Source organism: Molothrus ater, chromosome 8 (assembly GCF_012460135.2).
Source record: "Molothrus ater isolate BHLD 08-10-18 breed brown headed cowbird chromosome 8, BPBGC_Mater_1.1, whole genome shotgun sequence".
NCBI classification, from domain to species: domain Eukaryota; kingdom Metazoa; phylum Chordata; class Aves; order Passeriformes; family Icteridae; genus Molothrus; species Molothrus ater.
This window is the reverse complement of record NC_050485.2, coordinates 1,822,018-1,838,312: the sequence shown is the minus strand read 5'-3', so window position 1 is coordinate 1,838,312 and position 16,295 is coordinate 1,822,018. Positions and strand designations below refer to the sequence as shown.

Genomic DNA, 16,295 nt, shown 5'->3' with positions numbered 1-16,295 from the left:
CTGCTCCGGGGTCCATCAGCAGGATCCCTGCTCCGGGGTCCATCAGCAGATTCCCTGCTCCGGGGTCCATCAGCAGGATCCCTGCTCCGGGGTCCATCAGCAGATTCCCTGCACCGGGGTCCATCAGCAGATTCCCTGCACCGGGGTCCATCAGCAGGATCCCTGCACCAGGGTCCATCAGCAGATTCCCTGCTCCGGGGTCCATCAGCAGGATCCCTGCTCCAGGGTCCATCAGCAGGATCCCTGCACCAGGGTCCATCAGCAGATTCCCTGCTCCGGGGTCCATCCCCATCCTGCCGGCTCCGAGCTGGATCATGAACTGCAAACGCCATCCGTGCCTCCGAGATGAAATCAGCCCTTTCAAGCCCGCCGTGCTGCACTCCTGTCCCACAAAGGGCTATTTTCCCCCCAGGGAAAACAGTCTCATTCAAAGCGGCAGAGAACTGTCACAGAGTCGGTTGTTTGAGCCTGGCCCGGAGCAGAGACAGATGGCATTGAAAATCAGTGTCTGCTGTCAGGGGAGATGAAGTGGGGCAGCATTTATCCCTAAGTTACCCAGCAAAGAGACTGGGAAACCTCTGAGCTGCCTATGAGAACTGTGTAAACATTGTCACACATCATTTCTTTAGGTCACACAATGCACCAAAGTCTCATTTCTAAAGGCTAAAAAATTTCCCTGGATAATTCTGTTATAAAGAGTACTATTGCTATTGCCTGCAGTGCTACTACATCCTGCTTCTGGAAAACAATCCAGCCCAGGACACTCCCAGCAACAGAACAGCTCTTCACCTCTAATGTTTCTGACAGAAACACAATGTCCTAGAGCAGTCATCCTCTGAAGTATCAACAGCCTCCATTTTCAGAGAGATTTGCAAACATCCCTGACACTCAGCAGTGGCATGCAGGCTGGAAATCCCATCTCATGTAGTTGCTGGGAATTAGTGTCTGTCACATGGTCTCCATGTCTCAGGGGTGTCATTCACATCCAAGCATGTTCTGTCACTTAGGCATCTTCCTTGTTTGACTATTTAATTAAATTAATTGTTCTGATTTGACCTTTTTAATACCTTACCTTGTCCTTTGTGCTGATTCCTGCATGTAAAATTTCAGGGCACATCCTGCTGGATGGGGAAGTTGAGTAAAGGAGTGTCTGTTTTCCTGTTGTTTTCCCTCAGAACTGAGTCAATGTATCAAAACAGGTTCCTGTTTGGAAACTGCTCGACAATAATTGAAACTGCACGACCACAATTGGGCAATCCCTTTCTTTTCCTGAATCCCAGACTTTGTCTATACAAATGGCAAGATTTCTGGACACAGTATATAGTTTGGCAGCAAATGGTGGTTAAAGTAAGATGTTATGGACTGCCTAAGGGTCCCTCAGGATTGGGTTCTCTCCCCCTGAGCCCAGTGCAGCACAGGGCTGCAGTTTGCCAAAAAAGAGCCTGGCAGATTGTTCATTACAGCATCTGCTCCTGGGACCATCCAAGAGCACAACTAGCAGTGGTTTTGTTCATATTGTGAAAAATGTATATTTTATCATTGGCTTTTCACAAATACTCAAATGAATATTATATGTGTAATGTTAGAAAGTGATGCTGTATTCATTTTCTTAAGTACTGTGGTAAATATAGTTTTAGGTTATAATGTAATGTTAAAATAGAAACTATGCTATGCAGGATACTTTTTTTTTTAAGAGAGGACTTGCACTGAGACAGCAGCCACAGGACACCCAAATCTTTCAGAGAAAGAGAATTTATCGCTCCATTATCAGAAGAAATGAACTTCTTCCAGAACTTCTGCCTGCCTCACTCAGCCCTGAAGACTCAGACAGGATTCAGAGGAAGAAGCTGACACTGCCCAGACAGAATCCTGGGTTTGAATGGAATTTATGCATCATGGATGGGGTGTATGAATATGCAACAGGCTGTTGCTTTTAAGGGTTAATCCTCTGTTAACGTGGGTCCTTTTTTGGGCTTATTTTACCCAGAAAAGGTACCCAGACTGTCTGTAACTCTTTGTTTCTATTGTCTCATATTGTTCTAATCCAAATTGTCCAAATTTTTATTACTCTAATTATATTGCTATTTTTATAACCGTTTTATTATCATTAAACTTTTAAAATTTAAAAAAACAAGTGATTGGCATTTTTCACAATATTAAGGATCAGTAACTTCCACATTTCCTCACTCATGGCCAGGGTTTGTCCTGAAGACACCAAGAGCCATGGACTGCAGAGCCTTTGCCCCAGGGCTTTAGGAGCTCTCTGGAAAGAAGTGAACCACAGCTAGCCCTGCACCAAACCATGTCAGAAAGACCCAAAGGTTTTCAGTGCTACCAGAGGCAATTTTGCTGCTTCCTTCCAGCCCAGCTCTGGCTGAGGGAGCTGCACTTTGCCCACCCCAGGTGGATGCTCATGGTCCTCCTGTCCTGCTCTCAGAGCTGCTCCCTGACAAAGGTTCTTCCTCCAGCAGCAGAGTCCAACTTGCAACACAATTAAAGCCTCCACTGCCTATATTACCTTGCATTATGTTTCCAAAGCACAAAACCCCCCTCAATCACCCTTCCTGGCCTTGCAGACCCACATCTTTTGTTTGCACCTCTCACCCTTTGCTCAGACCTGGGGCTGGTGACTCAGCACGGTAACGTTTGACCTTGACAATCCTGCCCATAATAAAAAGAACAGTGAAACCAGCCAAACCCCCTGCTCTCAGGTGATCCCTTCCTCTGGTGTAACTCCAAAACCACTGCTGAGGAGGTTTTACCCACTGTCTCAGGCAAATGTGACTTCCCTGAGGAATCTGGAGGCAGCCTGTGTCAAAAATTGCTCCAGTTTCCAAGTCAAAAGGCTGACAGCACACACTAAAGGGCTGGCCAGGCTCCAGGATGATAACCTTGTCAATGCACAACCAGCACAGGAATAAAAGGAGTGGGTGTGGATGCAGGAAGGCAAATCCCTCCTGACTCATAAGATGAAATGTTGACCAAAGGGTGGCTGCTCCTCGATTATCACCTGAGTAACAGATCAGGGACCGGGGCAGATGGGTCACTAGAAGGTCCCTAAGAAACCTGAGCACCTTGAATGTCTTCAAAGCCAGCCAAGAGAGGTTACAGCTTCCCCACTGAAGGGTCAATAAGTGCAGCCCTTTTTCTGAGCACTTGCTCCCGTTCTACTTTCTGTAAGCAATAAACCACTTTGGTGCACTCCCAGTGAAATGTGGGGAGGTTGTTGCTCCTGTTCTCCTTCAAATTTGCAGGGATTTCAGACAGCATTTTAAAAAAAAGAACACGATTAGGTGTTGAATTGGTATTGCAAGTCATGAACAGCCCTCCTGAACTGTGTACAGAAAGTGGAAGGTCCCTAAGCTGTTTAATGAGGTGTAAGACTTGGAAGAAGCACCTGGAAGAGCTTTGTAATGCACTCGAGAAGAAAGGTACAAGTGTGCATTTTCAGTTTCTGAGTAGGGGAGTGAGAGGGATTACCTGCAGGGAAGAGGAGGAGACATTACATACAGGACTGCAGGTATTGATTTCTTTAAAAGTGTGAAAAATGCCAATCACTTGTTTTTTTAAATTTTTTAAGTTTTGTACTGATAAAATGGTTATAAAAATAGTAATATAATTAGAGTAATAAAAATATGAACAATTGGGATTAGGACAATATGAGACAATAGAAACAAAGTTATGGATGGTCTGGGTACCTCTTCTGGGCAAAGTAAGCCTGAAAAAGGACCCACATTAACAGAGGATTAACCCTTAAAAGCAACAGCCTGTTACATATTCACACACCTCATCCATGATGCATAAATTCCATTCAAACCCAGGATTCTGTCTGGGCAGTGTCAGCTTCTTCCTCTGAATCCTGACTGAGTCTTCAGGGCTGAGGGAGGCAGGAAGAACTCGATAATGGAGCAATAAATTCTCTTTCTCTGAAAGATTCAGGTGTCCTGTGGCTACTCTCTGGTGCAAATACTTCATTCCTCTCTTTAAAAAAAAAACTATCTTACATAGCATGGTTTCTATTTTAACATTATGTTATAACCTAAAACTGTATTTAACACACTGCTTAAGAGAATTAATACAGCATAACTTTCTAACACAACACATAAAATATTCATTTGAATATTTGCAAAAAGCCAATCATAAAATATGCATTTTTCACAAAAAGCAGAGAAAACCTGCTTGAAAGCATTGGTTTGGTGATGTGTTAACTCAAGGCTGCCTCCAGAAATTAATGAAGCAAGGAAAGATTCTGGGCTGAGCTGGTGCAAAGGATGCTGAAGTGATGAGCACTGCCCTGTTACAGGAGAGCCTGGCACCAGCTGCAGGAGCAGGAAAACCACTGCCATCCCAGCACCAGAGGCACTCTGAGTCCTGGAGGCAGCTCCTCATACCTGCAACCCCTTCAGCTCCCAGGCATGAGTCAGTGCCAAGTACTCTTGGAAATCTCAGCCTCGAGTGTCACTTCTGGTTTGCTTTAAGCTGACAGCGAGCAGGAGCGCTGTGCTCCCAGCAGAGCCAGGGGTTCCTCTTTCCTACCCAAAATTTCTGCCTGCATGGGGTCACCAGGTTCCCACAGCGCACACTGGGAAAGGGGATGCAGCCATCCAAAAGGAAGAATCTTGCTGAATTGCATCAAATATAGTTTCTCTCTTGCTGGGAGAGCTCACGGGAATTCAGGCAGCGTCCTGCAAACTTGTGGATTTCAGGATTGGTAAACCTGGAGAAGTAACTACCCCTGCATGTAAGCCTGTAAAATCCTGACAGAGCAGCGTGGCCATTGCAGAGGTTATTCAAAACTGAGTGCAGCAGGGGGGGAAGCTTCACATACCACTTTGCTACATTTACTTTGATGTCAAATTGGTTGTTTAATTTTTCCCCGCAAGAGACTCCACCTCCTTTCAAAGTCCCCTTAAAACCTGTTGAGATTTTATCCCAGTGCAACTCCTGCCTTGTGCTTAATAGTTGCACAGGGAAAGAAAACAGCAAATGTCCTCAGTCCCACTGCAGGGGATTCAGACACCTGGTGCTTTAGAAAACTGCTGCCCTGTCAAAGAGTTTCTACTTGGATTGAAGTGGGTTTTGGCTTCCATTTATGCTCTCTTGTCCCTGAAAGTAATCTAAAGGAAGACATCACTTGCTGCTGGCCTGGAAAACATCTTCCTTTCCCTTTTTTTTCCTTCCTTTTTTAGAGGAAAAAGAAACTTGATGAAGAGAGTTGTTCTTCAGTTTTTTGCTCTTCAAGCATAGGTTAAAACGCCAGGGAAGAAGGAGGAGGCCCTTGGCATGGCTCATCTTCTCCTGGAACTGCATTGCATCACTTGCAAGACAGGAGGAGAGGACATGAGACAGCTCATCCTGATGTCCTTTTAACAGCACTTGGTTAAATGCATGGAAATTCATACACCAGCATCCACTGCAAGGAAATGAGCAGGTGCCAGAAGATTTTCTTCTACACTTACAAGAAGTGAAAAGCCATGGGCGTGTTTTCTGTTTTTAACGCCAGCAACGTTTCACAGGCCAGCTCCCTGGAGAATGGCAGCAACTGGACAGCAGCAACCCAGTTCAGCCAGCCAGGCTGGAGGATTGCTCTGTGGGCCATCACCTACTCCTTCATCGTGGTCACATCCATCCTTGGCAACGCCACCATCATCTGGATTATTCTGGCTCACAGGAGGATGAGGACGGCGACCAATTACTTCATCGTTAACTTGGCCCTTTCGGACCTGCTGATGTCCGCCTTCAACACCATCTTCAATTTCATCTATGCCAGCCACAATGTCTGGTACTTTGGTGAGGAATTCTGCAGGTTTCAGAACTGGTTCCCCATCACTGCAGTGTTTGTGAGCATTTACTCCATGACAGCCGTGGCTGCAGAGAGGTAAGAGGCAAATGGAGAAGATGAGGTTCAAAAAGATCCCCTGTAAATGATGAAAAAATCATTGCAATAGTTTGGCCCCCAGTCTGTAAGGTGCCTTATCAGCAAAGTGGAAGGAGTGCCAGACTGTGGGGTTTGATGCTACTTATGGCATGATCCTCTAGTTTTTTCCCTGGTCTGAATCCCCTCCAAATCTGTAACAAGTGGAAGTGGCTGGTATTTTTGCTGTTCCCACATTATTGATCATAAATTGTTTCCCAGTCATCCTGAAAACCCTCCTGTGGCATTGTTGTTTGTTTTTTTTTTTAAACCATGAGACAGATATATCTGGAAAAAGGAGAACATGCTGCAGGCTGCTGAAACTATCAGCAGCCCTAATCCTGCTGTGAGTCCAGCAAACCACCAGAAATAATGGGAATTAGATTAGAAATGGCAGAGTCTGCTCCCCTGGTTCATTAGAATGACTTACTCTGAGAGGGAGGGAAGAAATTACAGTGATTCTGTTTGACTTCTGGGGCAATTGAGTATTTTCATAAAATTCACTTCCAACTGCCAAGTCACTTTCACTTAAGCTTTAATTTCTGGAGCCTGACTGTGTTTACAGCTCATTGCTAAATAGCATGAAGCTGTTTTTCCTTTTTACTAGAAAGTGGCCAAAAGCCTGTGGGAGTTTCCTCCCTTGAAGGCAATGCTGTGTGCAAGAAGCAGGGGAGGTTATTTCCCTTTAGGCTCTCTGCCCTCCTTCCTTCCTTCCTTCCTTCCTTCCATCCCTACTTCCCCTCTCCCTGCTGCAGCCTCACTGGCAAGGACTTCCCTGGGGCAGCCTGACCCGGCAAACTACCATCATTCCTTTAACAAAGGAGTGAAATACCATCATTCCTTTATCAAAGGAGTGGAATACCGGCACTCCTTTATCAAAGGAGTGAGATAAAGGCACTCCTTTATCAAAGCCCTGCTGTTGACTTTGCACTTTCCTTCAGGTTTCCCTGGGGGCAGCAGGGATCCAGCCTCCCTCTGGAGCCCCCCAAAAATCCTTGCCCACGTCCTGAGCCACAGGAAGCAATCACAGACCAATCAGCCCGGATAAACAGGCTGGGAGAGGGAAAAGGGCTTTTCTCACGTGTAATGCCCGCTGAAATCTGTGCAGGAGCTGGGGACAGGGCACAGGACGTGCCCTGTCGTGTTTGTCAGGCTGCAGTTGTCCAGATGGAAGCAAATCCCTATTTAGAACCAGTGGCAGCTCAGTTTTAAACTCAAATACTCTTTTGCTGCTCCTGGCTGTAAATCAAGGGTTGTTGTTTGCTGCTATTTTATACATGTTGTCTGACAAAGAATATTTTTAAAAAGCTGTTTCAGCCTGTTGTCACATCTTCTTAATCTTGTTCCTTAGGGATTTTTGGTGAAAGCACCTATAGCCAAAATCTCTTTAGTCATGTGGCACAGATCAGAAAGAGAACTTGGCACCTCTCTGCAAACCATATTTAGCTATTCTTTGGTTGGCCTTAAAATAGATCCTGACACTGTCTCCTGGAAACTCGACGCTTCCATTTATTGTTAAGAGAACTTGTGTCCACTCCAGCCCCAGTGTTTAACTTCCATAAAAACAACATCTTCTGAAGTGGTTTATTTTAAGGAAGGAGGCTGAGAAGTGATAGCTCTAAGTCACTTTTGTCTGGGATGGAAAAGCCCCTGGTGGTATTGCTCACTGTTGGGTTCAGGATCACTCCATTTCCCCATTCCCAGAGCAGCTGTTCCCACTGCAGTGCTCGAGGCAGAAATGCAGCCTGATTGATCAGCTCCAGTTTCACACTCTGCTCAGCAAAGTCTCCTATGCCCTCACTGGAAAGTGCACCAGAGGGTCCAAAATTCATCTTGTTTTGTCTACATGGATGAGGAGCATAGAAAGATTGTGGTCCCAGCACCCTGGGATGTCACAGGGCATTGAGAGAGGGCACAACAAGCACGAGCAGCAGGGAGCAAAGGGGCCAGGAGATCTCAGCAGGTTTGCTAAATCCCCCAGCTTGCAGGAGCTCACCTAAAATCACAGCTTGCCACAGGGGTGGCTTTCCCTGGCAGTGGGAAAGCCTGCACCCAGCCCTCTAACACCTTTGATGGCTGCAGTGACAGCACAGTGGCTGGCATAATTTCTTCCCAGGATTTGCCATTCACTGAGGGTCACAGGTCATCATTTCAGACACTTTTGTGGGCAAATAATCTGGAGAATATCCACCAGTGGATTCCTCCCTGAGCAGACTGGAGCACTGTGCTACACTGCCTATGGCAAGCTGAGGAAAAGTGAGGTGACATGAATATTTTATAGCTAAATAAGGCCCTGCACTGCTCACTGTGCTGCCTGTCCTGGGCAGAGCTCCCTACCAACAGCCTGGCTAAGAGACAGCAAAATTTGTCAGATTTTTCCTATGAAAACCAGGAAGCAATGGGCATTTTGGCATTTTCCACCCTACTTTGCCTTTGTTGCAACCATGACAAAGAATGGGGACAGCATGACAAGAAATGCATAATTGATTGTGTACTCGTTACAACACCGTGCATTTCCACACAGGAAACTTAAAACCAGAGAGCTCCTGAGTAATCCAATAGTCAGATGTGCCTGAGGGCTCTGAGCAGGTGTGGGTGAAAGGGGCAGCCCTTCCCTGCTCTGCAAGCACAAGTGGCAGTCACAGAGGCAGGCAGCAGAGTTTTCCACAGCTCAAAAGCAGTGGGGAAAAAATCAGGGTAAAGGATATTCAAGAGCCCAGCCTGCTCTTGTGCTAATAATAAAGCATCAGAGATGGACATAATTAGGAGGAAAAAGCATCTTTGGCTGGGCTTTTGCTGGTAAGGCACTTGCAAAAATAACTTAAATAAAAAGTGAGAATGCTTTTTACAAGGGCCTGGAGTGACAGGATGGGGGGAATGGCTTCACACTGATGGAGTGAAGGGTTAGATGGGATATTGGGAGAAATCCTTCCCCTGTGAGGGAGGTCAGGCCTGGCACAGGGTGCCCAGAGCAGCTGTGGCTGCCCCTGGATCCCTGGAAGTGTCCAAGGCCAGGTTGGACAGGGATTGGAGCAGCCTGAGATAGTGAAAGGTGTCCTGCCCATGGCTGGGGATTTTAACAATCTTTAAGGTGCCTTGCAACCCCAAACCATTCTGGGATTCTATGAAAAATTCCATAAGGGGAATGCTTGCAAAGCCTGTCTGCAGAAGACATAAAGGGCTGCTCCCTCCTCACACCAGCAGCATCCATCCATGTGGGTTTAATAAATCCTGCCCTAAGACTTGCAATCATTCTCTTCAGAAAGGATTTAGTTCCTTATTATTTACAGCCTGGAAGCTGTCAAAATGTCTATATTAATAAAGCTCACTCACTCCTGGTGAGTTTTACGCTTGCTGGGTTTGTTGTACAGATTGCCAGTCTCACTGTAAGAGCACTGCACCTGTGTGTTGCAGGTATGTGGCCATCATTCACCCCTTCAAGCCCAGGCTGTCTGCTGGAAGCACCAGAGTCATCATTGGGATCATCTGGCTGGTGGCATTTGGGCTTGCCTTCCCTCAGTGCTTCTATGCTGAGATCACCATGGACAATGGCACCATGAAATGCATCGTGGTCTGGCCTGATGATGTGGGATCCAAGCACCAGCTGGCGTAAGGGACACCATGAAACTCCCAATTCTGCCTAAAGTTAAGCAGGAAAATCATTTCAGCTCCAAACTGCTGGCTGTGGGGAGCGCTGGGAGAGAGAGCAGCAGAATGTGGGGCTGGGGCAGCCCATCCAAACTCCATTGGAGCCAGATGTGCAAAAAGCTGCCAGGTGGTGGTGGTTCAGGGTCATCCTGAACCTGCCACCCTCCCCTGCTTTGAAAACTGGTTATAATGTCCAGAAATCATACAGACAGGCCTTGGGGAAATTAAGAGAAACCAGTGCAAAAATCTCTAACTAATCAGTAAATCCTGGTTTGAGAGGTTCTGGATTTTCTTCCTCTGTCAGGCAGGAGGAAACTGGGCATCTCTAATGCTGAGAAGCCACGTAATTAGTTAAAAATTATGCTGCTCTTTGTGGGGGAAAAGGAAAATAAAAGAGAGAGCAGCATGTTTCAAACATCCCAAGGTTTTATAGACATATTTATCTGGGCACACATCTGCACTCCTGAGGGTTCCAAAAATCAGGGTAAAGAGCCCAGTCTGCTCTTGTGCTAATAATGAAGCATCAGAGATGGACATAATTAGGAGGAAAAAGCATCTTTGGCTGGGCTTTTGTTGGTAAGGCACTTGCAAAAATAACTTAAATAAAAGAGCGAGAATGCTTTTTACAAGGGCCTGGAGTGACAGGATGGGGGGAATGGCTTCACACTGATGGAGTGAAGGGTTAGATGGGATATTGGGAGAAATCCTTCCCCTGTGAGGGAGGTCAGGCCTGGCAAAGGGTGCCCAGAGCAGCTGTGGCTGCCCCTGGATCCCTGGAAGTGTCCAAGGCCAGGTTGGACAGGGCTTGGAGCAACCTGGAAGAGATTTTAATAATCTTTAAGGTGCCTTGCAACCCCAAACCATTCTGGGATTCTATGAAAAATTCCCTAAGGGGAATGCTTGCAAAGCCTGTCTGCAGAAGACATAAAGGGCTGCTCCCTCCTCACACCAGCAGCACAGCATAATTACTAATGTAATTAGTTAAAAATTATGCTGCTCTTTGTGGGGGAAAAGGAAAATAAAACCTGAGAGCAGCATGTTTCAAACATCCCAAGGTTTTATAGACATATTTATCTGGGCACACATCTGCACTCCTGAGGGTTCCTGAGCCTCACAGAGATTATTTCCTCCTACCTGAAAGCAAGATTGTTCAAACAGATGAAACAGGCCATACCCTGCATTCAGGGGATCTCCTGGGATTACTCATCAGTCAGAGCACACCATGCACCTTTGAGAAATTTATCAAACAAAAAACATATAAATTTATACAAAGAAGCAATGAAAGAGATAGTGGAAAAGGAACAAATCAATTACCAAAGTGCAAACAGTTTTTCAAACCAAACCCCACTGTGAAGGCTCCATGCACGTGGGACATTTTCCCTGCTCACTCTTCATCTCTGGCAGGCAGCTGGGTGCCTCCTCAATTTAGCTATTACCAATTAACTGATTTTCACACTAATATGTGCCAAGTTCCACGACCTTTGTGTCATTTTGCCCCAGCTGCAGCATGTTCAGGCAGTGGTTGCCAGTTGTTCCCCACTGAGCAAAGAGTAAAATCAGGCTCAGATCTCTCATGCTGGGTGATGTTCCTCCTCCTAGGGGCTCCTTTTTGGTACCCTCTGGTGCTTTTTGGGGAACAGTGTGCCAGGCTGCTGTGGATTGAGGAGGAGGGAGAATACATAACCACAAATACATGAGTCACTGCTGACTATTCCATTCAGATGAGAAGCATGAGGTTTATCTCTCCCACATCCATGGCACAGAAAGGATTCAGCTGAGCTCCCCAGCATGCTGACAAAGTCCCTGTGGGCTGCAAAGGCTGGTCCTGAGTGTGGCAAATAGCAGGGCAGGTCCTTTCTGGGATCTCCAGCTGAAGAGCAGCAGCTCCTGACCACAATCCATCACTCACCAGCTCTGTCTCCCTGAACAGCCTCAGATCTGCAGGTTCTGGTATCTCTCCTAGAAAGGAAGTGGGGAACATTGCTCCCCAGAAATCAAACTGGGTGATGGGGTTGTTGGGACAGATGCCTGCAATGCAAACCATGGAGAAAAAGCCATGTGCAGCCATTCATACCAGGCCAAATAACAAGGAAAAGAAATATTAAGAAACCCAAAAAACCCTAAAAAAAATTGAGAGCTGGGTTCCTGTGTTGACTGCGTGCCCTCTGAATCCTTTGCAGTTGAATAAACCCATCTTTCAAAATTTCTAGACTTCAGAACATAGGAAAATCCTTTTCTGAAGGAAAGATGTGCATAATTATGACAGAAAGAAGTAAAAAAAGAAATATTAATAATAATTTTTAAAACCCCAAACAATGCACTACTGGCTGCCAGTGCCTGAAAAATATTGGCTATAAAGGATATAGAAGTTTATTAAGGATATAGAGTAAAGAACCTTAACCACAGAGGAATTTTCTTCTGGTGACAGGTTAACTTTGCAGCAAAGTAGTAAAGGTACAAGACTGAGAGTTTCTTTTTACATGTGCTCAAACTCAGGCTCCCATCCTCCCTTGATGGGAACCCTAAAAGGGCTTTGCTGCACTCCACACACAGCATTAGACCTTCAAAAGAGGATCTGCTCTGAGCACAGCAGGAAAAACTGGAAGAAAGGCAGGGATGAACTGGCACATCTCACAAATATAATATTTTCCTCTATGCGGCCACCAGTGTGGTATTTGCAGCCACCCCAAGGAACAAACACCACTGCAGGCCCCAAACCCCATTCCAACAGCAAAGCTCTCATGTGAGGAGTGACCCCAGAGCCTGGTCAGACTGAGAAAGACCATTTGTACCCCCCCAGTCTCCTGGGGTCACTGCCAGCAGCGTGTGCCAGAGCCCTCCTGCCTAATCCTGCTCTTCACTGTGTTTATGTTAATTTGGCAGCTGCTGGAAGGGACTGAGCAGGTTGTTCCCTTCCCATAAATGGTGCTTGCTCAAACTGATCAGCCCCCAGCAGGAGGGAACCTGCAGAAGTCTGTGGGGTGGCACAGAAAGCTCGAAAGGGCTGAGGTTAAAATACAGCTGAGGGGATGAGTGCCAGTGCCTCCAGCTGGAGCAGAGCCTGAGTGCCCTGCTGGGGGTGCTACATGAACTCTGTGTGCTCACACAAACAAAACCAGCCAGCTACACAAACACAGGCAGCATCCCTCCCTCACTATCTGCATTTTGTGCACCCTGTTAGCAGCCAGATGCCTTCCACAGTCCCTGGTCTGCCTTTTTTCCATTGTTGTCACTGCTGCATTCGTGGAGTTACTCTATAGTTTCTGGACTATTCCTTTGCCATATCTGTGATTTAAGGGTTGTACTTTTACCACCATGTCTCTCTCTCTCTCCTGGCTGCAGGGGGATAGCAAAGCTCAGTGCAGGTGGCTCTGGACTGCAACCCTCTGCCAAAAGATCAATGATGTTACTCTGCCTTGAAGGAGCAGGGACTCCAGCCCAAGGACCCCTCATCACACCACCAGAGAAATGAGATTTTGCTGCTTACAGAGGTCCCTGTAACAATAATTATAGGCAAAATTTCTTCTTTGTGGTTTCACTAATGGGAGCCAGCATACATATCCAAAAGACAATTTCTGAAAGAGCTCTGCAGGAGCCACACTGACTGTGAAAAACTGCTTGTTCTTCTCTTTCAGGTACCACATTGCTGTGATTGTGCTGATTTATTTACTGCCTTTGATGGTGATGTTTGTTGCATACAGCATTATAGGAGTCACTCTGTGGAGCAGCACAGCTCCAGGCAGCCACCTGAACAGAGTCCACTATGAGCACCAGGTTAATGCCAAAAAAAAGGTCAGAAGTGAAACTTAAGTATCATTACTCCCAGCACACCAGCCCTGCTGGCTCCAGTTCCAAAATGGAGCTGGTGTTCCATACAGAATCTAGTGGGATTGGGCTCGAAAGGTTAACAAAATATTTTGGGACCAGGGTAAAGGGACCCAAAACGCCTGCAAGTTTAAAAAAAATGGTGATGGCATGCACCAGGCAGCCTTCAAGGAAGAAAGGCTCACAGCAGCAGGCTGGCTGCCCACAGCCCTTAGAGAGTGAAGAGAATCCACACAGGATAAACCAGGGTGAAACTCTGGGCAGGATGGAGCAGTCTCAGTGCAAGAGCAGCAATCTCCTGTCCCTGCACATCTCCCTGGTGCAGCTCCAAGCAGTTCCCTGTGCAGAGTGCACTCAGTGCCCTGGGAAAGGTTTGCTTTAACCCCCGCCCTGTTCCATCACCAGGGCACTCCCTCCCTGCTCCAGTTTCCATGGCCAGGGCACTCCCTCCCTCCCTGCTCCCAGTTTGCATCACCAGGGCTGGTTTCTCTGCCACAGCAGTCCAGGTTTCTCTGCCACAGCAGTCCAGGTCCACATTCCATGCTCTGCACTTTGGGAGGGCAAACCAGGCTCAGAGTGACACCTGCACTCCCCACTGCCCCAGCAAGCCCAATCACCCAGAGCCCAGGAATAATCCCCTTGGCTTTGTTTTCCTAGTTTGTGAAGACCATGGTGGTAGTGGTGATCATTTTTGCTGTCTGCTGGCTGCCCTATCACATCTATTTCATCCTGGGGAGCTTCAAGGAAGACATCTACCAGCAGAAATACATTCAGCAGGTGTATCTGGCAGTCTTCCTCCTTGCCATGAGCTCGACAATGTACAACCCCATCATCTACTGCTGCCTGAACCAGAGGTGAGCCCAGTGTGAGCATGTGTGCACAGAGAAAAGTAAAATCTCAGCCTGAAAAAAGCATAAATCTCTGGAGTGAGAACAGCTGTGATTTTCAACTGCAGTCCTTAGGCCAACGAGACAACTTAACTTACCCTGTGCTGACAATGTGAGATGGGATAAACTCTGAGCTTTTAACTCAGCCTGTAGCATTTTCTGGCTCTGAATAAAGCCCAGGCAGCAGGCACAGGATCAGCACAGCCACATTTGCCCCCGTTTCCACACACAGACCATCCTGCTCCCAAGGGAGGGATCTGCAGTCCCTGCACTGCATCTGCTGAGCTAATGCTGGGCTGGCTCAGCCTCCTGCCCTTCCCAGGCCAGCCCCAGCACAGTCCTGGGCTCACCCCACGGGTGGGAAGCAGGAGCAGCCCACGGTGGCTGTGGAGGTGCCGTGGGGAGGTGTCACCACGAGGGAGCAGCTGGGGGAGCACATCCCCAGCGTGCCAAGAGATGTCCCTCTTGCTCTGCGCTGCAGAGCACAGGGAGCTGCTCTGGCTGCCCGCGGATCTCCGTGCTAAATCCCGCATCCACAGCCCCCCCAGCCCTCTCCAGGCTCGCTGTGAGCTTCAAAGGTAATAAATAGTTATCAGCACAGGCCCTGAGCAGTGTCGCTGGGGCTGCAGCAGGCAGTGCTTAACTCCAGAGTGATGCTGCAAGGCTCGCTCCTGTGAGCTGGCTAAAGAAGAGTTTTGCAGCCCATTCACCCAAACTGCATTTAACATGAAACACACAAACATGTCCTCCCCCTCCTCTCTCAGAAAGCAGCTTCCTCATTTAATTATTAATAGGGTTTTTTTTAAAGCTCCCAGTGGGTAAACACATGTATTTTCCTCAGCTGTTCTGTGTCCCACAAATGCAGTTACCAGCACGGCCAGCACCATCTACTGAGCACATCAAACTCCCTGCCATTTCACTGATCATGTATGTTAACTTAAAATACAGGGAAATCTGTGTCCCACAAATGCAGTTACAAATAGCATGGCCAGCACCATCTACTGAGCACATCAAACCCCCTGCCATTTCACTGATCATGTGTGTTAACTTAAAATACATGGAAATCTGTGTCCCACAAATGCAGTTACAAATAGCATGGCCAGCACCATCTACTGAGCACATCAAACCCCCTGCCATTTCACTGATCATGTATGTTAACTTAAAATACAGGGAAATCTGATCAGAAACTCCTAGTGCACCTCCCTCCATGCTTTCATGCATTTGGCTTTTCACCTCATTCCTTTGATTTCAGCAGAAATATTTATTTCCATAATCATTCACAGGTAGGACCAAGCCATGAGTTTTTTCATCCTCTGCACAATTAGAAAGATCATTTCACCACTTAATTGCTTTTCTCCCTTTGCCAGGTTTCGCTCTGGATTCAGGCTGGCCTTCCGGTGGTGTCCCTGCATAAAAGCAACTGAAAAAGACAAACTTAAACTTATGTCCCCATCTCTCTACCAGACAACCCACAGGAAGTCAAGAACAACAAGTTTCAACACAGAAACTCAGCTGAATGAGAAAGAGAAGACATCCTTTACCCTCACCCAATTAACACTCTGATTTCCTGCTCCTGGTTCTGGCTCCATCCCATACACCAAGCCAAGGCAGCAGATCTGCAGAAGCCTGAAAATCAGGTCTTTTTCTCTGGAGCAACTCTTTCCTACAGGTCTTCTTTAGATGCCATCAGCATTGAAGGCAGCGTGTTGATAACACTTACATCCATGTAGGTCCAAGCTGCAGGTACAAGTTTAGCCCTCCCTTACATCAACAACTGCTATACAGAACAGACATCAGGCCCAGGAGGCCAAAAAATCAGGAAAGCAGATCTGAGGCAGTGCCAATCAGGAGAATATAAATTCTTCTCTTCTACATTGTGATCTCCTGATTTCTGTTCCACCAGGACATTTGAATTCAGGAAAGAGGCAGTGGAGCAGAAAGGCTGGGGCTCACGTGGCCCAGCTGGGATGGACCCTGGGGCTGTGTGGGCAGCCAAGTCCCAGGGCTCAGCAGCCCCAAGG

The 16,295-nt window shown here is 47.1% G+C and overlaps 1 protein-coding gene across 1 annotated transcript; it reads left to right on the top strand.

The window, feature by feature from the left end:
* Nucleotides 1-5,459: 5,459 nt before the first annotated feature.
* On the top strand, nt 5,460-16,086 carry TACR2 (tachykinin receptor 2). The gene is made up of 5 exons (XM_036385778.2): nt 5,460-5,878; nt 9,329-9,523; nt 13,198-13,354; nt 14,045-14,241; nt 15,642-16,086. Exons 1-5 carry the CDS (start codon nt 5,475-5,477, stop codon nt 15,835-15,837), a joined length of 1,149 nt encoding a protein of 382 aa, XP_036241671.1. The 5' UTR covers nt 5,460-5,474; the 3' UTR covers nt 15,838-16,086.
* Nucleotides 16,087-16,295: the final 209 nt, after the last annotated feature.

Coding starts and splice junctions, on each gene's coding strand:
- TACR2 (XM_036385778.2), top strand. CDS start 5,475: ATGGGCGTGTTTTCTGTTTTTAACGCCAGCAACGTTTCACAGGCCAGC. Junction 9,524..13,197: donor GGATCCAAGCACCAGCTGGC/GTAAGGGACACC, acceptor CTTCTCTTTCAG/GTACCACATTGCTGTGATTG. Junction 14,242..15,641: donor TACTGCTGCCTGAACCAGAG/GTGAGCCCAGTG, acceptor TCCCTTTGCCAG/GTTTCGCTCTGGATTCAGGC.